The sequence below is a fragment of the Papilio machaon genome, chromosome 8, assembly GCF_912999745.1.
Source record: "Papilio machaon chromosome 8, ilPapMach1.1, whole genome shotgun sequence".
In the NCBI taxonomy this organism is placed as follows: Eukaryota; Metazoa; Arthropoda; class Insecta; order Lepidoptera; family Papilionidae; genus Papilio; species Papilio machaon.
Window position 1 is genome coordinate 2,554,721 of NC_059993.1, and position 25,242 is coordinate 2,579,962.

The 25,242-nt window shown below is 35.2% G+C and overlaps 1 protein-coding gene across 1 annotated transcript in view; it reads right to left on the bottom strand.

The window, feature by feature from the left end:
• Window positions 1-25,242, bottom strand: part of LOC106720588 (disintegrin and metalloproteinase domain-containing protein 10) — a 70,225-nt gene that overhangs the window by 2,515 nt on the left and 42,468 nt on the right. The window contains exons 4-12 of the mRNA XM_045679122.1: window positions 19,236-19,427; window positions 7,540-7,702; window positions 6,704-6,857; window positions 2,986-3,150; window positions 2,504-2,675; window positions 2,192-2,403; window positions 1,509-1,743; window positions 938-1,055; window positions 391-560 (exon numbers count right to left, since the gene is read on the bottom strand). Coding sequence (XP_045535078.1) covers window positions 391-560; window positions 938-1,055; window positions 1,509-1,743; window positions 2,192-2,403; window positions 2,504-2,675; window positions 2,986-3,150; window positions 6,704-6,857; window positions 7,540-7,702; window positions 19,236-19,427 — 1,581 coding nt within the window. The remainder of the gene's footprint in view (window positions 1-390; window positions 561-937; window positions 1,056-1,508; window positions 1,744-2,191; window positions 2,404-2,503; window positions 2,676-2,985; window positions 3,151-6,703; window positions 6,858-7,539; window positions 7,703-19,235; window positions 19,428-25,242) is intronic.

The window sequence follows — 25,242 nt, forward strand, 5'->3', positions numbered from 1 at the left end:
CTCCGTCCGCGCGGAATAAAAAAAATGCACACAAGATAAAAAAAGTTCCTATGTCCGTCTCCTAGTTCTAAACTACCTCCCCATCAATTTTTAGCTAAATCAGTTGACTTGAGTTATAAATAGTGTAGCTAACACGACTTTCTTTTATATATATATATATATATATATATATATATATATAGATAGATAAGATAATTACTAGTTACAAATTCAGAATAAAATTGTGTAAATTGGAAGACCAAAGAGAGTATAGATAGATTGTGTGAAAGAGGATATGCGTAAGAAGGGGGTAAATTCATCTATGTCGACTGATAGAGATGTACTGTGCCGACCCTTTATAGGGATAAGGGCAGGTTGATGATGTTTGTATAAATTATAAGGAAGGTATACCATTGTTGCACTTGGTGTGGTTGGGCATGGCGCGCGGTGTGGGGCACTCTGCGGAGCGGCCGGAGCAGTACGAGGCGTGGCTGCACTCGCTGGCCTCGCGGCAGGTCTGGTTGCGAGCCGCGCCCACAAACTGACATGTGTCAGAGTTGCAGCACGGTCCTTGTGATGGACTGACACACAAACATAACACATTACATTTAGAAATATACAAAAGTAGCTGTCGTCCACGACGGAATTAAAAAGTAGCCTATGTGTTCTTCCAGACTATGTTCTACATGTGTGCAAATCATCCATCCATCCATTCAAACTTTCACATTTGTAATATTAGTAAGTTTGTATAAGGATATATGCTGAAAGCACTGCCAATTATGATCATTCATACTCCAGAGGAACAGACGAATAATAAGGACTTTAATTAGGTGACATTCTAAAACAATTTTATCACATTTTTCTGCAATATAATTACGCTTACACACTTAATTTCAATTATAATATAAACATACTACTTCCATGATATCAAAGTTAAAATAATGTTGAAAATATTAACCTGCATTGTGTATTCGCCTTCCTTGTGCAGCCCTTGGCCGTACTGTTCCGCTCCCTGTCGTAGGCGCTGAGTTGTCGCGGGTAACAACACCTGTCCTTGCATTCGTTCTCATCGTAACCTAAAAAATATATCTTTTTTTTAATTTTCCCTTTTAACAATTTTTTTTCTTAGTCTACCTGCACTGATATCTATAAATGGATAGGCTTATTGTTTGGAAATGACAGCTTTGGGTTCGTTTTCAACTTAATCGTGACGGTTGATGTTACATGACAATTAATTCTATCTTTATTATTAGTTGAAATTTTCATCACCGCTGCCAACCGCTATCGTCAGTATCAAAATGGCGAAAGTCAAATAACCACAAAATACCACGTTTTATAGCCTGTCTATTTATAGAGGTCTGTGTTTGCCTCATATTAATGCTAGCAATGAAGTGAAAACTGAATGACTGTATCCTCCCATACATATAGTATACACAGTTTAATACATTGGTTAAAAAATATCGAACTTTGGTTATAACGACTGAATATTGCTAAGGATGTCGTTTTAAACGATGTTAACAGCAATTTACCGCAGTCACACTCCTCGCCGGCCTCAACGATCTTGTTGCCGCAGAAGGCGCCCTCGCTGGCAGTGAGACAGTTGCGCTTGCGCTCCTCTCGCACGGCATCCAGTACTGCGCTGATGTTGCCGATGGAGCAGGCGCTGAAGCGGCCGTTGTTGGGTCGGTCACCAGACGTCGCCGACGCGAACATTATGTAATTACCCTGCTGACCCCCCGGACGACACTCTGATGGGTAGTCGTGCTGCAACAAACACACTAGCATTTAGATTTTATGCGACACAAACAATCATCATAGATAGAAATTACAATTCGGATATTAACAACATTTGAACTGGCAAACTCGAAAATATTATTTTATCTTCTAAAATCCCGCACAAGCTCTGCTTTACCAAGGTCGGTAATTAGAACAATATATAATATATCTAACTTAATCTGGATAAGATAAACTAAAACCAGATATCCAAAAAAGTGCCACAAAATCATTATCGAATTGTAGCTAGGTCATTGTCTTGAATGTCATTTTGTACTCGGTCAAGTTAGGTGTAGGAAGCGATGGATGGATTGCATGAAAGGTGACATGATTAAGCGAGTGACGATTTAGACAGCGGTAGAAAGACTGATTTGGAGGACGGAAACCGTATGTAAGTTGGATAGGAACAGAGAGATGATGATAACATGTGCGTACATACCGGTGATCCAAAGTTGTGTCCGATCTCATGCGCGAGCGTGAGCTGGCTGACTTTGGGCGGCACACGACTGTTGTAGTTGACGAAGGTGATGATGCCGGTGTTGAGCGAACGCTTGGTGCTTTGGTACATGCCGCCATTAGTCTCCGTGTACGTCTTGTACTTCTCGCAGATACCACCAGAAGCCCCACTGGCGCTCGCCACCCAGGCAAGTCCTAACAGTTATCAAATTTAATATCGATGGCTCCTATGTAAACTATCGTATGTTATTAGCACAGGGAGATGACGATGATATAGTAGCATTTGTACACATACCTAGCGTGCCGCCGGTGAAGTCTCTGTATGTGAAGACGTAGGCGAGGCAGAAGTCCTCATGGTTACCGAGCGAGTGCAGGTTGAGGAAGTTGGAGACGTCGATGTTCTCCTGACAGAATTGGTTGTTCTCCGCGCCGAAGTGGTGCGAGCTGCACAAAGAGTCGTCGTCGATCTGCAAATAGACAACCCATACACCAATGTTATAGCTTAAAGAATATAAGATAATAATCATATTGACATTGGGAAATATAGACGACAATCTTTCGTTGTAGACCATTTCTTTTCAAAGCATGTACGAGATAAGGTTCAATGATTCTTCGTGAACGTTGGGAAGCGACTAAATGGTAGTTATTCATAAAAAATAGACTTATAACTGTGTTAATTACCCTTACATTAGTGTTATGTTACATTTATATAGAAGGTGGTCAAAAACATTTTCGTAAATCTCTCTAGTATCCTGCTATCGTTTTAAGATTCCTTACCTTAATTCGTTGTACTTCAAACTTAATATTCCTATGCTGCAAGCGGCCGTCAAACTTCGTATCTCTGTATATGTAGTTGACGGCCTCCACGTGATGTGATATCAGCGACAGGATCTCTTCCCGTGTCTTCATATCCACTTCACTCTTTTTACTTCTATCTCGATGCTGAAACAAGAAAATATATATTTAATGCCAACTGTATACTGCAAAAAATAGGCAGAAATATTATATTAAATCTGTTTAAATTTTTGAATATCTTACTTCAATAACTCAAGGGTATATCCACGTAGGGTTTGCGACAGGCAGGCGGTCGGCCGTAAAAATTTAGGCCAAAACTTTAAGGTTCATAAAATCTTGTGTGCCGACCCCACGTGAGTGGGAAAAAAGCCAGGGAGGTGATAATCGTACTACCATAACTATTGTCAATTATCATTTTTTTTTTCTATTTCTTCGATTTAAACAAAAGGTCTTACGTTTCTTAAAAATGCCAATTCTTTTTTTTTTTCGAAAAAAACACAAAATGTTGTTACCAACGTTTACATAAAGAACGTTCAACTGCTCGTTACCTGCGCTGTTTATGCGCGCGTTTTATGTTTACGCGGAATTTTCTAAAGAAATAATGTAACATAGTTTTAAAGAGTTTGCACACATTGTTGCAATTTTATCATTGTTGTTGCAAAGTATTTAATTATTAAAGAGCTGAGCGAAAATTAATGAAGGGTAAAAAACAAATTAGAACATAATGTTATAAAGTGAAATCTTTATTAAGGACATGCTTTGTAACCAAGAAATAGGGCTTCATAGTTACAAAGCAATTACTGCTAATTCCGAATCATAACCAAAATGAACATAATATTGTCCGGCCCAGATCCACATTCCAGTCGGTATCGGTAGATTCATTGGCTCAAGTTGTCGTAAACATACTAAGAAATAATCTTGTCTATAGTATTGATATATAGTTAAAATAGATTTATTCTTTTTTCATTAACAAACAGTAATTATCCATTTTAAACTAAATTGAAATTATAGAAAGAAAATTTCATCACAAATATTGCATAATATTGAGAAATTACCAGCGCCTTCATCTCGTCACAGTTTAGAGAAAATTGCGACATGATTATTCGATTTGCAGTTGAATTAAATTCTACGGTATTTTACTTTATAAAGAAGCAAGTTCCAAGAGAAATGCAAGCATAAAGCGAGAAGTTAAATAATTTCATGAAGCGAGATGATATATATATATATACCGAGAGAGCTAAGAACTTTAGACTTAAAGTGACATAGCATACGCCTCGAGTTTTATATTCAAATATTTAATACAGTAAGTGCAGCATTATTCAAGTTTTAAACATTTTCAAATTTATATTACTATAAATAACTTCTATCGTTTTACAATATGTGGACTATTTTGGTATGAGGGATTATTGGACAGGGGGATTTATAACGCATATAAGAAGCAAAAAAATTACCGTGGGTTTACTAAAAGAAATGAAAAGTGACATCGCTTTCATTACGAGGGGAGGTCCAAAAGTTCGCGGAATGGAGGGGATGGAGTGGGGATAGGGTAGCTCGCTTAGTGTCATACTAATTGGGCACTCATAATTAGTATATATATAACATTTCAACCCTATAGTGCCATTCGTTTACGAGTACTCGCCTGCTGAACAAGTCAATCCGGAAGCAAACTGCAACTATGGAGAAAATTGAACATCGCGCTGTGATAAAATTCCTTACCAAGCAAGGAAAAAACGTTCAAACCATTTTAAATGAAATGGAAGCCGTTTATGGAGATCAGTGCCCTGGTAAAACAATGGTTTATAAGTGGCATGGTCTTTTTAAACATGGTCGAGATTCAATTGAAGACGACTCTCGCTCTGGGCGGCCAGCTGACGCCACCACATCAGACATCGTCGAAAAAGTCGAAAAACTTGTACTCGAAGACACACGTTTGAAGAAGAAACAATTATCTGCATTTGTTGGAGTATCAGATACAACTATTTTGCGTATCCTGCACGACCACCTGGGCATGACAAAAGTCAGTGCAAGATGGGTGCCGAGAATGCTCACGCCGCTTCAAAAACAGCAGCGCGTCGACGCGTCTAAGCACTTTTTGGAGTTGTGTGGAGACGAGCCCGTGCAGATTTTGGAGCGGATTGTTACTGGAGATGAAACATGGGTTCATCACTTTGAACCTGAGTCCAAACAGGAGTCCATGCAATGGCACAAAAAGGGTACACCACCTCCCAAAAAATTCAAGGTGTCAGAATCGGCGGGAAAGTTGATGGCCACTGTTTTTTGGGATTGTAAGGGAATATTACTCATTGATTATAAAGAAAAAGGTACCACTATAACCGGAGAATACTACGCACTCATATTAGAAAAGTTAAAGGAGTCAATTAAAGAAAAACGTCGAGGAAAATTGGCCAAGGGTGTGTTGCTTTTGCAAGACAACGCGCCGGTTCACAAGAGCCGAGTTGCCATGGCTGCTCTGCACACACATGGGTTCGAACCACTTGTTCACCCACCCTACAGTCCAGACCTGGCTCCTAGCGATTTTTATTTATTTCCAAATTTAAAAAAAGAGCTAAGGGGAAGGAAATTTTCCGACGATAATGAAGTGAAGGAGGCAATTTCGGCCCATTTTGAGGCCAAAGACAAAAAATATTTTTTCGATGGTTTAGAAAAATTAATTCATAGATCGAATAAATGTATTAGACTTAAGGGTGATTATATTGAAAAGGAAAAATAAATTTATTGTTATATTTCATTGACAACCCTTTCATTCCGCGAACTTTTGGACCTCCCCTCGTATATTTGGAAAACAATATGTATTTGAATTTCATTTTAAAAATAGTTTATTTTAATTTATTGTCGAATATAACAATTGTTACGCATTATGAAGCTAGATAAAGTTAATCGATTTCTCCCAACCTTGATCACATTATAACATTGCAAGACTAATTTGATTTTACAAGCTCGATGTTTGCGAGTCGTATAATTCTCATTTCTGATTCATTTATGGACTTACATGGATTTTACAGAAGAATTAAGAATACTTTCTTTAAAATAGTATATGTTTATTACTTGAATTATTCTAGATGGACAGTGCATTTTTAAACAAGTCTAGTGTTGCATTAAAGTTACGACATTGATAAAAAAACTTTAAAGCTTCATTTTTTTTGGCTAATTTAAAAAGACAGTCCTAATGAACAGTATGAACTCGAAATGAGAACGAGAATTGAATACTATAAAGAAGATTAAAGTTTCCAGCTTATATAGTACATAAGCTTTAACTAAAATAGTTAACAAAATAGAAGGCGTACTTTCGAAGTGTAAGCGTGCAGTCTTTGTAAGCTAGTTGGCAACAACGTCACAACTTAGCTCATCGAGTAATAACTTTCACGTTCATAAAACGTGTCTACATTTAACACAAGCTGAGCTCGATGTTATACGAAATATTTCATCGCGTCCGTAAACTATCTTTACAAATTATAATAGTTAAAAGCCTACTTAGACATTAAGCATTTCTTTTTATTCCTTTTGTTATCTTAGTGTTCTAGGCCAAGATTGTGTTGCGTCATCGGTTCTTAATAAGTGTGCAAAATGTTAATCTAATGTCTTAACGAAAGTAAAATCGTATCCCAAGATTTCATTACACAGCCCAGTTCCAATTACACATTAAAAATCAAAGATAATACGGGTATTAAAATAGACTCACATCGGGGAATCCTTCCCTGACGTGCCGCCAGATGAGCGGATCTGTCTCTATGAAGAGCGAACACGTGTTTCTGTTATCGTTCGCAGCTCGCCGCTTACGTGTGTGCTCGCCTGTGTTCGCCGCTCTCGAATATTTGTTATGATGCTCCCAATATCTAAAAACAAAAATAATACTGCTTATAGTAGGAAACAAAATAACTAGGGAAGCAGAAGTGTCTACCGCTAGCTATTAACATACTCAATAGGCAAGGAAGGAAGAGTACAAAGTAAGGAAGGTGTGATGGGGCATCTCAGCAAAACCACTGGTCCTTATGAAGTCCTGGTACTATGTAGTTGGGTATGTTTTTATCTACCAAACTGATGTATAATGAAGCCACGCAAAGGCTGGAATGGGTGTTCATGTTTGAAAAATCTTATTAGAGCAACACTGCTGTGTCTCTATTTCACAGCTCCAGATCCAATTACGGATAACGAGTTACCAGCCAATACGTATAAAGTCGCATCTGTCGAATGTATTAACTATTTTAACTTGTTTTAAATTTAGTCATAAGTCGCCTTTACTACATAATATGCACAAAATATATACAATAGAACTGTTAACCAGCGACATAGTTTAATCACGAAATAGCCGTTCAAGACATATCCAATGAGATTAACTATGAATGACTATAAAGGTACAAGGCAGCTGAAGAAAGTATTTTGTTTGAAGAAGACATTTGTGAAAGAGAATTTGCGCGAGGAGAGAACTCAGCAGTCTGACTTGACAGCTGATAAAGATGTTTGGAAGAGTATTATATACTGTACCAACCATCTATCGTAGTAAATCTGATGACATACCTAGGCGGATCGTCTCGTAGACTGTTGGGATGTGGTGGTGTGTGCGACGGTTGTGGCTGCGAGGGCGCGGGCGATGTCGGTGGATCGTCATCGACCCCTGAATTCTGTATGCGGTCCATCCACTGCACCACTTCGTCCGTGATACCGCAACCGCCCACGTGACCTGAAAACAAAAAAAAAATTGATAAATATTACAAAAGTATTTTGTGCTATAATATTATAATTAAAATCATGTCAATTTTCCTACAAAGCCTATAACAATTTATTTGTTTTGTTTTTTGTTTCCTCCCTCGTTGTTTTACCTCAAAGTTTTAAAATAACAAGCATATAATTAACGTTTGCGCGTTGTACATTAATTAGATTGATTAATAATTTATTCCTAAAAAACAGACCATACAAATCGATACGAATAAAAAATGTCCTAACAAATAAAAAGTTAACTTGCTGTAGATTCTGGTAATTTGGATCTCTAATAAAATAGTGGTATTATAACTAACGGAAACAATGTATCTACTAACAATATAACTTAAATTATACACAAAATCTCACGCACCATCTTTTTGGTTTAGTCCTTTTACAAAGGCAAAACACAGACATTTATTGTAGATATGGGATTAATGTTTGCTGTACCTTTTGTAATCTACCAGATGTTTTACAATTGGGGTTCTAACGTCCAGCTGGCCAATAATTCACACATTTTACAAAGACCAGTTTTTTTGTTATCCCTTTATGAAAGCAAAGACAAGATGTTCTGCGAAGAGTGTTAGTCGTATTACGTTTTCAGAAGTTTGGTTGGTTCCTCTAAACAATCGTAGTTATATCGAAAACATAGTCTATATTTTGTTTGTTAATATAGATATTAAATGACACTGGGAGTTTATTTGAATAATTGTTATTGAAACTTAAAGTTTATATAGAAGTAGGTAGTCAATGTTAAAACATAAGTTGGATAAAAAATTGTGACAAAACGCGACATCGTTAATTTTTAATTCAGTATTTTTATCAAAAATAACATCAAGTTTGTAACTGTCTTTGCAAATAGGCTATTAGTCCTAACTGTATACAAGATGTACCGTTATTAAACAAATGACGTACGTTTTTCCTAGTTGACTATGAACCAGGCGTTGGAGAGTTGTGATATTTCGCATAATATAGCGGACGGTTTAAATTATTCATGACAAAGTCCAAGTTTGCTGCTCGAGTTAGCGGGATGGGAAAAGAAAAATAATAGAGGACAGGCGCTTCTTCGAGGATACCACAAGAGGACGGGTGAAGTTTGAAAATTTATTACAACTATTATTTAACAAATTGTAACGTTTTTTCAGTGTCACTGAAAATCTCGGGGTGATGTTTTTCGCGGAGGTGAATGTCCGATTTAATGGAACGTGATGTAATTCGACTAGATTATTCGTGATTTTTTTATTTACTTATAGTACGTTACTTATTTACTTAATATACGTGTTGCTGTTAAAAAATCTATGCTATAAATACTTCAACTACCTAGTTTTAGGGAGTTAAGGACAAAGACTTAAAGGCAAGGTTGAGCGGTTACATAAGTACATAATCGTAAAACTAAGGGGGTGCAATGAATGCAAGTGGAAAAAGGATTAATTAATTTAAACGAGTGCTCTTACTAGTCTTAGGGTAAGATCAACATATACAGGAAAATATTACATATCAATTTTGTAAAAGATGTGTAGGTACACCCAAGATTTGTGTTGATAAGTGTGAAAAAAAGCTGTTTTTGGTGACGAGAAAAACTTACAATGACAATAGCTTTTTGTAATTGACAAAAAAAAAAAGAATAATGACAAGAAGAAAAAAAATATGTGCAAAGAAGGTTGCCCGGTGCGCACTGGCCACTCAACCGCCGGGGCCGGTGTTGCCGCAACACAAGTTCTGTTATGGTGTTTCTGATCTCATCGATCTAGATCTACTTTTAATGTTAGTATTTTTAAAATATTTGAAACAGTTATTAGTCCTCATGATCAAGTAAGAGACTCCATGCTTGGAAAGCTTGAATGAGAAAAGATCACATAAATGAAAATGCTATATGATATATATAAAAATGTTTAGTTTAGTACAAGCGATGTAAAAACTAACGAGCAACATATTTTTATCATTGTGTGAAACAAGGCATCAATAGTTGCAGCTTCATATTTACCTACGTCGAAAACATTTTAGTGCAATTAAAATTTTATAACAACTTCTCCGTAAACAAAACAAAACGCTCCAAAAAATATGTTAACATCCAAAAAGTGCACACGAAATAACAGAGATCCTTTTTAAAAAATTAAATAACGGCATATTAGTTTAGTCCCGCTCGCGCCGCTGAGGCACGTGAATGCAAAGAGAATATAGTGACAGAGTGAGTGGGAGAAGAGAGTAAAAAAATCAGAGCGCAAACGAAGCAACGGGGTTTTAAAATTAAAATGCGCTGAATGGCGGAGTATTTTTTCGCTCATGTGTCGTGTTAGGGCGCATTGGCGTTTACATCCGGCGCGCTGCATTTTAACGAAGCTCCTGCGCGACCCCCAGATAGCGGAAATTACTCGCTGCCGGCACGCGCCGTTAATGCCTACGCTTCATACAAATCTCATATTTACTCGCTGCATTTTGCATATAATTACATTCATTATATTTACTTTTGCTCGTTGTTGCTCATGTCAGGGTAAAGTTACCTTATAGTTATGATGTAATTTTAGATAAATAAATCGAATTTTTCTAGCATGATAACCGTATGAAGTTGTCAAGAAGCTACTATCAGTCCTGTTCCCCTACTAACAACACTAGCTTTGGCAGAGGTCTGTTTAGGCGCTTAAAGTCAGAAGAGGGTCTGTGGTTTTGTTTTTTAAAAAAAGAAAAAAAAATATTGAAATGATTAAACGTTACAGGAATTACTTAGACTATCATTATTATCGCTATTTAGCTCTACTTTTGTAAATAAATAAGATTTTCATTAACAAAGCTCATATTAATATTATTTTTTCTCTAAATACACTCATCTGTGTTGGCAACATTGAGATGAAATATACGCGACAATATCCAGCCAAATGTGTCGCCACGAACTACGCTTTATTTACAAAAATTGTCTAATATTAAGGCACCTTACTCGCTGACTGTGTCCTACAACTTTTAATAAAGATCACGATAAAATATCACTTTAATGAGTATAAAATGTTTGAAGCTTTCAAAGCTGTTCTTACGTGCTTCGACTTAAGTATAACTGTAGTATACAAACTGTATTATATAAATAATGTTTAGATGGATAGATGGATGTTTGTTTGAAGGTATTTCCGGAACGGCTTAACGGATCTTAATGTAATTTGGCACAGAAGTAGAATATAGTAGGGAAGAACATATAAGCTACGTATTACGTTTTATAAGCGAGTACGGAGTCGCGGGCGACAGCTAGTATCAAATTCATTGAAAACTATATTCAATTTTAATTAGCATTCAGAATTAGGACATGAATATATGTACTTATAGCTTTCCTTTGTTCGAGGTATTCAAATATATAATGTACTCTAAATAAATTTAACTGGTAATACCCATTTGAGGTTGGAATATCCGCATGATTCAGTGATACAAACAAGTTTCAACTGGAGCGTTTAAATAGCGACATTAAACACCAAGCGTGGTCATTAACTAAAAGTTTTTATACACAGAGATATACATCTGTAATGACTATTTAATGTTTTCGTTGTGGAAACAAAAATTAAATATTTAACTTACACAATTTTAAATATCCTATAACAGACTAATTGCCCAAAGATTAAGTTAAAAAACCTCTAAATTTAAAAAAAATAAGATTTTTTTGTAAACTGTATACTAATTTGTCGCCACTACTACTTCGATCTTTACTTAGGTATATAAAGTAATCTTTCTGTGAGTACATGATTCATTTATTATTCATCGACTTCATAACTTACATAAACATATGAATAAACATTAAAAAAATTATGTTACATTTTAAAACTCCGTAACGATCGTTAACAGTTATAAATAAAACATTAAGTATGATAAATACGAAAGCATTTTCAAAATATGCAATCGTAGATAAGCCCCCATTTCTTGGCAAGCAACATTTGTTAAACTTTTTACATTACACAATGCATTTTATTAAAATAATTTAATTTAGTCATATAAATAGAGAATTTAACTGTCGCCCGGGACTCCGTCTGCCCGTAATTTAAAAAAAAAACTTAATTAGTACCCTATGTGTTCTTCCAGACTATGATCTACATCTATGCCAAATTTTATTGTGATACGTTGAGTCGTTCTGAAGAAATTTTCTAAAAAACATCCATCAAACATTCACATCTATAATGGTATGGGCATGTAATAATGAGGTAAGACTCGCATGTGACAAGGAGAATTTTAAGTATAAATATGGAGGTAAATCGGTAGGTTTAGGCCTACCTGCACATGAACATTTTGCAAAAAGGATTATCAAGAAAGATATAATAATAGGAATATAAGGACAGAGAGATATAAAAATTCCTTTAGTAATATTCCGTGCAATTCATAGATATTGACGAATATAATGAAAAAAGAGCAATATTGTCGCGTCGCAATACGATTAGATGAGTTTGTTCACGAGCTCTGAGCTGCGAACGAATCGCGAAACTTATGTATTCCGCTCAAATGAATTATCTACTCACAGGTTTCAATTTGTGTAAGTGCTCCTACTTGAAGGTCTTTTTGATTGGATGTATCAAATATTTACACTTTTGTCATAGGAAACCTTTAAATTGAAACTGAACTAAACTGACCCAATATTGAATGTAATATTTAAATCAACATCATAATACATTTAATAAGCCTACATAATGTTCTATTTTATGTCTAGGAACTAGTGCATTTAGTGAACGCAATTTGATTGATAAATTGATTGGTTTAAAACTTTATACTTCGACCAAGTACCTGACTATATTACCGTGATTATCAACTGTTATCAATTCCTTCTTTTTCAAATAGAATGAAAATGATGATAATATTGTTGTTAAACATGTGTTACGACAGTGGAGATTCACCGTAATAGTATATTGTTGCACGAAGACAAATATACATGTTTGTTATTACAAAAAAATAAAAACTTAATTAATTAAATTTGGTTAACAGTTGCCTTTCATAGTTAACAAAACGTACTACCTTTACTTTAGTAATCTTTAAGGCAAGTTGAAAGCTTTGTGGTAACTTTAAAATGCATTCAGTCGTACTAATACTACTACTCACAAAGAGTAAATAGTTTATGTAAATTCTACTCTATCTATTACATAGAAACATATAAATGAAGAATGTACGGTCTTGTTTACCGTAGTAGTTGGATAGTGCTTTGGTGTAATGGATTATATTGGTACAAAATTATTACAACCCCACCAAAACCTAATGTGTAAAAAAGGAATATGTAAATGATCATCCTTTATCTCTAATGTAAGTCAAGGATGTAGTGGGTTTAAACTTTTTCATATGATATTGTGTCTATTCACGCATGTATAACGAGATTTAGACACGCTTAGAAAGGATGGAGTTTATTTAATCAAACTTCCATTACGTTCACGTCTCGGAGCGTGAAGATAAGGCTTATTCGAATCAACTTCCGCGATTAATACTCACGGAGCTCGGTAAGTATTAAATTGCCAGATTCGGTCGGAATTGTTTTTGCGACAAATGAAATATCATGAGCAGTTTGCCGGTTAAAGCCGGTAAGCTGGGCGAGCAATTTGTAAGGGAAGTTGGTACGGCACGAGACGCGACGTGTGGAATCGCAAAGCTAGCAGAGCCCGGGGACGCTTAAGAGTTCCATTGTGTACCGAGGCTTTGCCCAAATACACAAATAAAGTAGGTAAACGTTTTATAGAGGTAACGTTTACACGTGCCGTTTAAGAAGTTTGTTTATTTTTGCCAGCTCGTGAATAAGGAATGGATTACTTGCAGAATTACGCTATAAAACAAAACCTCAGTGTTCGTATTTTATAACGGTGGATTAAAATTTAATTTCTGAATTATAATTTACATGTCCCTTAATTTCTTGCGATATTTATTTGCTACTATCGCATAACTGTATAACAGAGAAATATGAATAATTTAGAAGTATTATAAATGTAGAAATTATGTTACTCAACATACGTTAACTCCAGTGAGACAGTTCAGAACAATAGATCGTCAAATGATTGCCGGGCGCTAACAAACCGGCACTACAGTTGTGTATCCGTGCATTAAACTAGAACATTTTGACCGCAGTCCTCACACGAAGTTGATTGTTAACAATGCAGATCGTTCCCGGTACTATCTCGAATTATATAGTGGCCAGTGACGCTTAATTTGCTCACTATCAAAATCCAACGTAACGATTTAATGTTTCACGAATGTGTATAATTGTACATTTTTGTCTAATTTGGAGCTTAACTAAAATATAAACACTATTGAAAATAATTTTAATATCAAAATGACGCTCTATATTTTCAAATTACTATTATGTATTTCGTACCATGATTCTTCCCTATACAGTATTGGGCCTCGTGTTAAAAATTCTTTCTTTCTTATTTCTTCTTTACCAGCCATATGATGCCCACAGCTGGGCATTGGCCTCCCCCAAAGATGGCCACGATGATCGGTCCTGTGCTACTCGCATCCAGGATACTTGTTAAGAATTAACGCATTAAAATAGACAAATAGAAAACTATGAGGAAAAGTGAAATTAGATCTGCAATTTTACTTTATTATCACACTTCGACTGATAAATGTAAGAGTACTAAGTTTCGGTACATGATTCATTGAATTAACGTTCAGTTTTATCAATACTGTTTTATTATGACGCAAAACTAAGCCATTCTAGGAAAGGATAAAATCTACAGGAAAACTTCAATTAAAAATTATTCATATTGTAAGAGTCGACGACGTTCAAACGTTTTAGTTATTAAAAAGAGTACCCTATTTTAATTTCTTCATACTGAAGACGACCATAGTCTTAACATGTTTAAGTACAACTTCACGTGTCTTAATTAAAATTCAAAAGCTGTCTTTACCTTATGTGTTTGTGCTTGAACAGTTTGAAGACTGAGAGCTCCTTTAGTATGGCTAAATGTGCACTTAAGCTTACAACTTTTCGTGCATAATGCAATTTCTTTTACCAGATCCTCTTTTAGATTTTTGTCCAATATTGTTAGGCGAAAATAATTATATACGCTTTGAACTGACACTTCAATCTCATTGCTTACATTTATTTGTGTTTTTTTAATTAAAAAAGCTATAAATTATTGTAATAGGTATTACTACTTTACTCTTTGAGATATGTTTTACCAAATACTTTTGTAATAAAATCTGCAACTATTAAATATTCTCGCTACCTATTCACTAAAGATACATTCCAATAAATTTAAAATAAACCAGCGGCCACACAATAATAAGCTTTACGTTATAATAAATAGCATTCATTATTTATTGAACAAATCGTGTCTTTCATATTCAAATAACAAGCTGATACTGAATGAATAAAAAGGGAGGGACCCCCCAGTGCCAGATACAACTGTCCAATAAGTCGTAATGAAAACAAACGTAGCTACAAACGCGACCCCTGTTTACTCCCCATATACCTATTTATTTCTTTCCGATCAAATGAATGTTTTATTGGCGAACAAAATAATGTTGCCGACGTTTACTTATTTTTGTTTATTTTTACTTCACGGGAAGAGGAACTTCCAATGACGACAAATATGCCTTCGTTTTCGCAATCCGCAACCGCATCCTCAAACGTCATCCCAGACACATAGATCTCTGACTAAACTATTAAAATATTGTTAACACTTCAAGCCATCTTTACTCAACATAAATTTTACCATTAACAAGTAATTTTATTCTGAATGTTAATTTCGTAACAGTGCTAAGCAAACAATTCAATAATAATCTTTGTTTAGATATAAAAGAGGTCAAGTGCAAAACGCGAGTATGCGTGCCAAAAAATATTGCATGCAACGCTGCACGAATTTGCACTAATCGCTGTTTACTACACATCATCCACTAAAGGACACATGTTACACAAACCCACCTGAGATGAACACAATTCAATGTCGTAAAATACTGTATCGTATTTCTTCTCCAAGACACAACTATTTAAAACTCTAGTACAATAAATGGTCACAAAGCAAACAATACTTATGCAAAATGGAATGTAATAATATTCTTTAATTATTTCTTCATTCTTCATTCCATGTTGCCTGTAGTAAATGGGTACAAGATAAGGGCCTTCAGTAAATAGAAACTGTTTATGTAAAGGAGCATTCAGGTGGGTATTTACTCGTGTACATACCGCACTGAAATTGCGCCCGTTAAGTTGGCAAAAATGCAAAGCCCGACGCTCGGGCGTGTTGTCGACGCGAAATTACCATTTCAGTGCAGCCTACGGACGAATGAATATGTATCGAGACCGGCTCGGAATGTGGCTGCCGGTTTGATGGCAATTTTGTTAGCAATGCCGAAAATACATTTAAATATTTCGATTTGTATACACTCCGCTCACGATTGATATGCGTTGAGTTATGCATTACCTTGGTAGTAAGAGTAGATTATCGTGCATTAAATTTATAAAATAGGAAGTCTAACTTTAATGGCTATAAAACATTTCGTAAAGCATTTACAATCATCTGACAGAGAATGTAGCAAATAGAATTAAAGTTAGTTAAACGTTGCGTTGCTATCCATTATTCGCGCGACACTCTGCGGCCAAACTTTCACGCTCCCAACCTCAACAAACTAGCGCACAGTACCCGATTCTGACGGTTAATGTTGTTACTGTTCTCGTCCGTGTATTCGGCGCCTGATTTAATGTGATTAAAACACTATGCGCCCCGATTGCAGCCAGAGACGTACAGACATGAAACTATTAAACAGTATCACACAAACTAATGCTTCTCAAAGTCCCATCAGAGTAATTCATTTCAATGTCGAACATGTGTATTAACTAACATAGTTTACATCTTATTAATATTATAAATGCGAAAGTTTAGATGGATGGATGTTTGTTAGAAGATATCTGCAGAAAGGCTTAAGGGATTTCGCTGATATTTGGCATAGGTGTACAACATAGTCTGGAAGAACACATAGGCTACTAATTGGGTTCGCGCGTACGGCGTCGCGGGCGATACCTAGTCTAACTACTTATCTGTTTATTTATTTATTTGTAGAAATCATGCTCGAGTTCATTTGTTTTGGCAGATTCTACATTTTTATTGAACCTTATAAATTATTGTGTAATGATCACCGTTAAAATACGACTCTAAAGTTGTACATATATTTCACTACCACTATCTCTGTTACTAATTGAGTACCTACAGAAATTTGAAATACATTATACCTTAAAATGCAATATAATTCATTTCTGTTAATCACTGAATTTGTTATGTATGCGCAATACTTCGTCAATAGTTACTGCTATAATATATATTATAGTCTGATACATAGAGTGCATTTTCGCATCATCAAAATTACTTCAAGGTTGTTTTAGAGGGAACGTTGTTCCCATTACATAATAACGAATGAATCGAACTTTGATTGTTGTTTATCAATTCTATGAATAACGACGCCCTCTTCTGAACCAACTCGGAAATATTCTATAAATACGCTGGTACTTATCTTTACTCGAAAACTTAATATTTAAATCAAAATATTATTTGAGAGAGCATTAAACTAAGCTAATAACGGTGTAGTAGTAATAAAACCTTGTTAGGAAAGTGACGACAAAAGTCACCATATCTTTTCCATTAATTTAGAAATACATAATGATTTACACATAGAGCACATACGAATAAATAAGACAACGTAATTTATTACTAACTAGCAAAAGCTAGTTAGTAAAAAAGCGGGTAAAAACCCGCGACTCCGTCCGCGGGGAAAAAAAAATAGAGAACGGGGTAAAATTATCCTATGTCCGTTTCCTGGTTCTAAGCTACCTGCCCACCAATTTTCAGTCAAATCGATTCAGCCGTTCTTTAGTTATAAATAGTGTAACTAACACGACTTTCTTTTATATATATAGATTTTATCACTAATGTTTGTACATACGTACATACATAGATTAATCGATTGCGTATGAACTGTATGCGGCCCGCGTACGCTACGTGCGTAGCCGCCAACGTGAACAAGGATTATGTAGTTTACTGAATCCGATTTCATCCTACTGACACGAAAAGCGAAATCCTGACAAATAATCACTATACTAAATCAAGATGAAAGACGTATTTTTTTCCTGTGTGCGAAAACGTGAACTAAGAACTCGATATATTTTTCTTTTTCTCGTACCTATTTACGTTTATTCTTACTTAACCGACGTAAAGTTTTTCTGTGAAAAAATGTTTGTACAGTAACGAATGTACGTTTTATAAGTGTTATTATTTGATAGTTAAAATGATGTAAGATTTTGTACGTAGCGAGAATTTTGTTTTCAGGGAAACCAAAGATTAAATTATTGGAAAAAGGACTTAAGCATTCTCCAAAATATACTTTTTAATTTAAAATATTCATCTGAATTTTTATGTTATTTTACCTTTGTACGTTTTCATTTAATTAATAAATACGAAGTCGTAACACACATTATCAAATATTATTATTTTTTACAAAATAAGCAGACACAGTCTTGTGTGTAAATAATTAAAAATGTTAAACTATTTATTATCTCTGAAAATATCGAGGTAGAGTCAATGTTAGAGGAAGTTCACATCGTGTTGTGTCCCCTCCCCTTGCGGTGACCGCAGCAAGATAACGCTCGGGAAGTGATTATATGTCAGCGCTTTATAATAGCTCAGTGGGATGTGGTTATAAAAAACTATTGTAGCGTACTTTTGCTTGACTATTAGGTACATTCACAATTTTAGGCGATAACCCGATGTTTCCGTTGTTACTTTTCGTTTATTAAAACTAGGGAAACTAGCTGTCGCCCGCGACTCAGTACGCGCGGAATAAAAAAAAATATTAACTAGTAACCTATGTTTTCTTTCAGACTACAGCTATCCGTTCTGAAGATACCTTCTAACAAACATCCACACATACATCTAAAATTTCGCATTAATAATGTTAGTAAGATCTACCAGTAAGTATAAAACGATTTAAAACCCACTCTATGTATTCGTGACTAATTTTATATTTCAGACTCTATAAGTATTTTTGCATTATAATATTTTCATTGAAATATGATAGTTAACTTTATATGTCAGATTCATTTACCAGCCTTTATTTAGCCTTTATCAACGAGCCATACAAATTGTTGGTGTTCCGGTCCGTATAATTTGCAATGATCCGTAAATACACACTGGCCTTCCCATATTAATGTAGTTTAATTAGGGCCATAGTAAGTAAAGAATGATGGTATAAGCTTTTCCTTGTTTAATTTTAACGTCATTGACGATTACTCACTGTTGTTAGTACATTCGTGGAGTCAAATTAAAATTATGATTTACTATGGTTAATTATTATCCAGTTAGTAATAATCAAGCCAGATAAAGATTGTACCTATATTGTGTGTAATAAATACAAATTTGAATGTATGGACATTTGTTACCACGTAACTTTAGAACGGTTAAAATAGTCTGGGTGAAATATGGCACAGAAAAAATTGTCTGGAAGAGCTTATAGGCTACTTACTAAGTTTTTTTTATTGTACGCGGATGAAGTACGCGACATTTAGTAGTATCATAACTTACCATGTCGTCTGTGGGAGTAGGGATCACTGACGTCACTATCTTTGTAGATAACTGAGTGGACCCGGGTTCGAGTCCCGTTGGGAGGGAAGTATCGGCGGGCGTGCTCTACGTAATACGTGCCGTCGCTTGTGATCATCTTCCCCTCGAACACACCTTCTGTCACCGAACCGAACACCGTAGAGTGTGGGTCGTCTGTGAACAAAATAATGATATTTAGTATGATAGTAATCATATTAATGATTTCTGTAATACCCTGCTAAATTTATCCCCTATTTTAGTCTGTCTTTTCTTTTTAAATAGGTAAAACATGGTTGACAAAATTTCTAAAGTAGTTCGGTACTATAAGCATATTTAAATAGGAGGCGAATATAATACACGAGTCTTATTGAAATGAGGTTTTAAAGACATAACTTGTAATCTAATTGAAAATATTAAAAAAAATAAAAACAAATTCTTTTCACACATGTATTTAAAAGTAAAAGAACTTTTTACTTATAATTATCTTTTAGAAACACGTATAAGCAAAACATGTCGAAAATACAAGTAAGATTTTCATTAAAAAAATAATAGTTGTCTTCTAATGCCGAAACATTTTTAATACTAAGGTAATGAACATAATAAATAACATTTTATACTAGCTTAAATATAATATAAAGTCTAGACCAGAGTTAACACGAATCGCTTGATCTAAGCAATACAGGAATACAACACCGCCTACTTTCTACAAAGAAAGTGCACAAGCACTTTCACTGAAATTCAAACCATCAACGGAAAATTATACGTCTATTTACTAATGAAGCGAAAAGTTGCATTATTAAGTATTAAAGCTCTTACAAAGTTGATGAATTAAATATGTATAATATTGTTAAGTATTCACATTAAATATTAAATCTACTAATTACTTAAATACACACATTAATATGGCGCCTTTATCTATATATATATATATATATATATATAAAAGAAAGTCGTGTTATACTATTTATAACTCAAGATCGGTCGAACTGATTTAGCTGAAAATTGATGGGGTGGTAGCTTAGAACTAGGAGACGGACATAGGAACTTTTTTATCTTGTGTGCATTTTTCTTATTCAGCGCGAAGGGAGTCGCGGGTAAAAGCTAGTGTTCACGCATCGAGCGCGTGAACAGCGGTGGCGGGAGGCGCGGCGAGCGGGGGAAATGCACCGGAAGATCGAGCTGGCCGCCGCGACGCCCGCGCATTGAGCCGGCAGAATTAGTTGCACATCGTCGTATATATTTTTTTTTACACGTTATAATTTTTGTAAACTTTTGTAAAATAATTTTGATATTATATTGATAAGCATATAACGGCTTTCATTAACATTAGTGGCGACCGTGTACAATCGCGACTCAATTCTGTAATATATCTTCGGATAAACATCGAAGAATAACGGATAACCGTTACTGGAATTTACGGAAGGAGATTGGGTTGCTGCTTATGCTGCCTTCTGCCCTGGTGGAGTGAAAACTTTGCTGAGAACTGCTGGACGTCTGGCGGGATACCCAAGGGAAGTTGGCATTTTATTCCTACCCACTATTTCTCACTTTTTTTCCTAATTCGATTTGCGTACGGCTTGCCGCTCCGAAAGCGTTACAAAGCAGTATTTCAAGTGCACTATTATTATTCTTTGTAATTTACGCTTCGGCTATTGCGAAAGCTTGCCTAAAAGTACACTCGCATTTCTATTTTTCTTTTCAAGAATAAAATTTTATTAACACCTACCGTATATGTTTAACATACTTACCATAAATACTAATAATTCAATATATATTTAGAATAAATATAAGATACCAAAAATAAACAGTAAATTAAATGTAAAATTAAAACAATTATTTTTTACCAAATTCTCACAACTAAAATTAACGTCACCCATTTATGTAAATTACAGATATTCTCATGCTTGGCTTGTGGTCGGCGAACCCATAAAGCATCCGAGTGCTAACACTATTGGCTACGGAAAGGCGGCTGGATCACTGCGACGGAACCTTTACGAGTATAACTGGTTTGACTATTTCGTTATCTTGCCTAGTTCATTGCTTAATTGTTTAATTTCTTTAATTAGCCATGGAAGGAAAGGAAACTTTAAAGGAGCTCGTCAAAAGGCGTAGCATTATCAAAGGTAGGCTAACAAAATTTAAAGATTATGTTAATAGTTTAACCCAGGCGGGTGCAAAAAAGATTACCAATATTCAACTCAAAGAAATATCTCTGAGGGTTGACAAATTTCAGGAATTAATGTCGGATTTTAACGTTATACAATCAGATATTGAGTTACTCTCTTCAAATGACGATGAACAGTTAACTGAGCGGGATTTTATTGAATCACAATTCTTTTCTCTTCTTTCCACGGCTAAAGAATTGATTGAATGTGTGAATTTAGAAAGGAGATCATTACATGACGAAAGTATGTCCAATCAATGTTCACATTCCATGAATTCTATAAAGTTACCCACTATCAATTTGCCAAAATTTGACGGGAACTATTTGAAATGGCTCGAGTTCAGGGACACTTTCGATTCCCTCGTTAATAAAAACGACTCGATTCCATTAATTAATAAATATCACTACCTCAGATCAAGCTTAGAAAATAGTGCCGCTGTCGTCATTAGATCAATTGAGTTTACCGCTGACAATTATGAAAAGGCATGGCAAATTTTATGTAACCGTTATAATAGTAAAAATATCTTAATTAATAACCACATTAAGTCGTTACTTAGTATTGAACCAATTGTAAAAGAATCGTTTAAAGCGTTGCGATATTTAATTGATCACTTATCTAAAAACTTGAGTTCTTTGCACACTCTAGGGCTTCCTACTGATCAGTGGGATGTCTTGTTGATATTCATAGTTTCAGCAAAGTTGGACTCCACCACTAGTATAAAATGGGAAGAATATAAAAATAGTCTATCGGATTTACCTTCGTTAGATCAATTTTACTCGTTCTTACGTAATAGAGCAGATATTTTGGAAACAACACATTACAATAGATCCGATAAACAGGAACATAATAATTTTATGCACTCTCAAAATAAAAGACAGGTGAAATCTTTTTTGGCTGCTTCGGATGCGATTACGGGAAAATATCAATGTGTAGTTTGTAGCCAGAACCATTTTGTTTATGAATGTCCGAAGTTCAAACAAATGAACTATGACGATAGAATGTGCGAAGTAAAACGTTTAAAATTGTGCATTAAGTGCTTACGTAGTGGACATAATAATTATCAGTGCCGTTTAAAGGGTTCTTGTAAAATATGTAAAGGTAAACACAATACTTTGGTTCATAAAGATAACATAAATACTTGTTCAGAACAAAATGCAAACAGTCAACAAAATGAATCGGTTACGTTATCGGCAACGACGATGACTCATACGTTGTTGTGTACGGCGCAGGTTGAAATCGTAAATGAGTTGAACAATAAAAAAGTTAAGGCGCGAGCGTTATTGGACACCGGTAGTCAATCGTCATTTCTAACCGAAACTATGAGAGAGAAATTAGGGTTCAGTAAGAATTCTAGTGAAACATTAATGGTTTGCGGTCTTAATAATATTAAAACTAACATTTCAGGAAAGTGTGTAGTCCAGATTCAATCTTGTTCATCGACATTTAGTACTCCAGTCTCTTGTTTACTAGTGCCAACGATAACAGGTATTTTACCCAGCGTCGAAATAGACGTTAGCGAATTAGATATTCCGTGTGGTATACAACTAGCAGATCCAAGATTTTTCCAGCCTTCCACTATAGATATGCTGTTAGGGGCTGACGTATTTTGGAACATTATTGGTACAAATCAAATTAAGTTAGGGTCTAATAAACCTACTTTACAAGAATCACAATTAGGGTGGTTGATAGCTGGCCCACTCGGTATGAGTCAATCCAACTCTGAGGTCTATTGTTATTTCAATCAGTTTTCGTATATGGATAATTCCCTGAAGAAGTTTTGGGAGATTGAAGAACTACCTACAGAGACAAAAACATACTCTTTAGAGGAACAGTTTTGTGAAATTGATTTTATAGAAAACACGACCCGCTTATCCGACGGTCGGTTTTGTGTCCGTATGCCCTTAAAGGAACCCGAAAGTAGTCTTGGTGATTCATATTTTATGGCTAAAAAACGTTTCTTAAATTTAGAATTAAAATTAAATAAAAATTCGAAACTTAAGGAGTCATACACTAGATTTATAGATGAATATAGGGAATTAGGTCATTTAAATGAAGTAGATCGCCCACGGTTTGGCAATTACCTACCGCATCACTGTGTACTTCGCGAGAACTCTGAAACGACGAAATTAAGAGTAGTGTTTGACGCCTCAGCCAAAACTTCTTCGGGGAAGTCATTAAATGACATACAGGCTGTAGGTCCAGTAGTACAGTCTGATCTATTCTCAATTTTGTTGCGTTTTCGCGGTCACAAATTTGTTCTCTTAGGAGATATTGAGAAAATGTACCGACAAACGGCCTTGCATGAATCTCAACGTCACCTACAGTTAATTTTGTGGAGGGATGCATCGGTTAGTACGGAACCAAATAGCGATAATTTAAAGATTCTACAATTAAATACAGTAACGTACGGGTTGGCCAGCGCTCCGTTTTTGAGCACCAGATGTTTATTGCAATTAGCTAAGGAGTGTAATGACGCCACTATCGCGAACATAATAAAAAATGATTTTTATATTGACGACCTGAATACAGGTGCGAATAGTGAAAGTGAATTACGACACATTTACATAAATGTCAAAAGAATTTTGGATTCAGCATGTTTCCCTTTAAGAAAGATTCGTACTAACTGTTTGCAGGCGCTTGATTGTGATGATAGCGTATTCGACCCGGTAGATTTGACTAAAGAATCCAGCGTGCTAGGTTTAAATTATTCTCCAAAACTAGACATTATTCAATTTCCCTCGAAGGTGGAATCGCCACCGCAAATTGTCACAAAGAAAATTGTAATAGCTACTATTTGTAAAATATTTGATCCGTTGGGATTAATTTGTGCATGTATTATTAAAACTAAAATCTTTTTACAGCAATTATGGGTCATTAAATTAAATTGGGACGACCCCATACCACAAAACCTTTTAGATACGTGGTTAAAATTTATTTCTAATTTGCACTACATTTCTAATATTAAAATTAGCAGAAATGTTCTTTGCGATAACCCCATGTCAATAGAATTGCATTGTTTCGTGGATGCGTCACAGAAAGCATATGCCGCATGTGTATACTTACGGTCAATAAACGACGAAAATAAGGTTACGGTTAGACTTTTATGCGCAAAGGCACGAGTTGCACCCCTAAAACCTATTACTATACCAAAATTGGAATTACTCGGTACTTTGCTGGGAGCTAGATTATGTGATAAAATTATACAGTCATTACGATTTAACATAACTTATAAAACTATTTGGACAGATTCGACAGTTGTCTTAGGATGGTTAAGAACTGATGTAAGAAATCTAAAAATGTTTGTTTGCAATAGGGTTAATGAAATTAACGAGCTAACAAGTGGTTTTGAACACAGACATGTACCTACGAATATGAACCCAGCTGACATGGCCTCAAGAGGGATCGAACCCCAAGACCTTTTGCCTTCTTCTTTGTGGTGGGAGGGTCCTTCTTTCCTAAAGAAGGAACGTTTTGAATGGCCACAGAATTCTTTTGTGGTTCAAAACTTACCTGAGTTAAAGGTGCATTCGTTGATAACTGCAGTAGACAATTCGGATAACAGTAGTTTATTTATAGATTTCAAAAGGTACTCCAGTTTCAATAAATTAAGCAGAACATTTGCGTATGTGTTACGTTTTGTTAACAATTGTAATAAAAACAAACATAAATATTCAGGTCCTATAAGCTCAGATGAAATAAATGATTCAGTGATGCTACTTATAAAAAAATGCCAATTACAATCGTTTTCATTTGAAATTGGGTTACTCAAGCAAGAAAAGCAATTACCACCAAAAAATAAATTGCTGCAGTTGACTCCATTTATA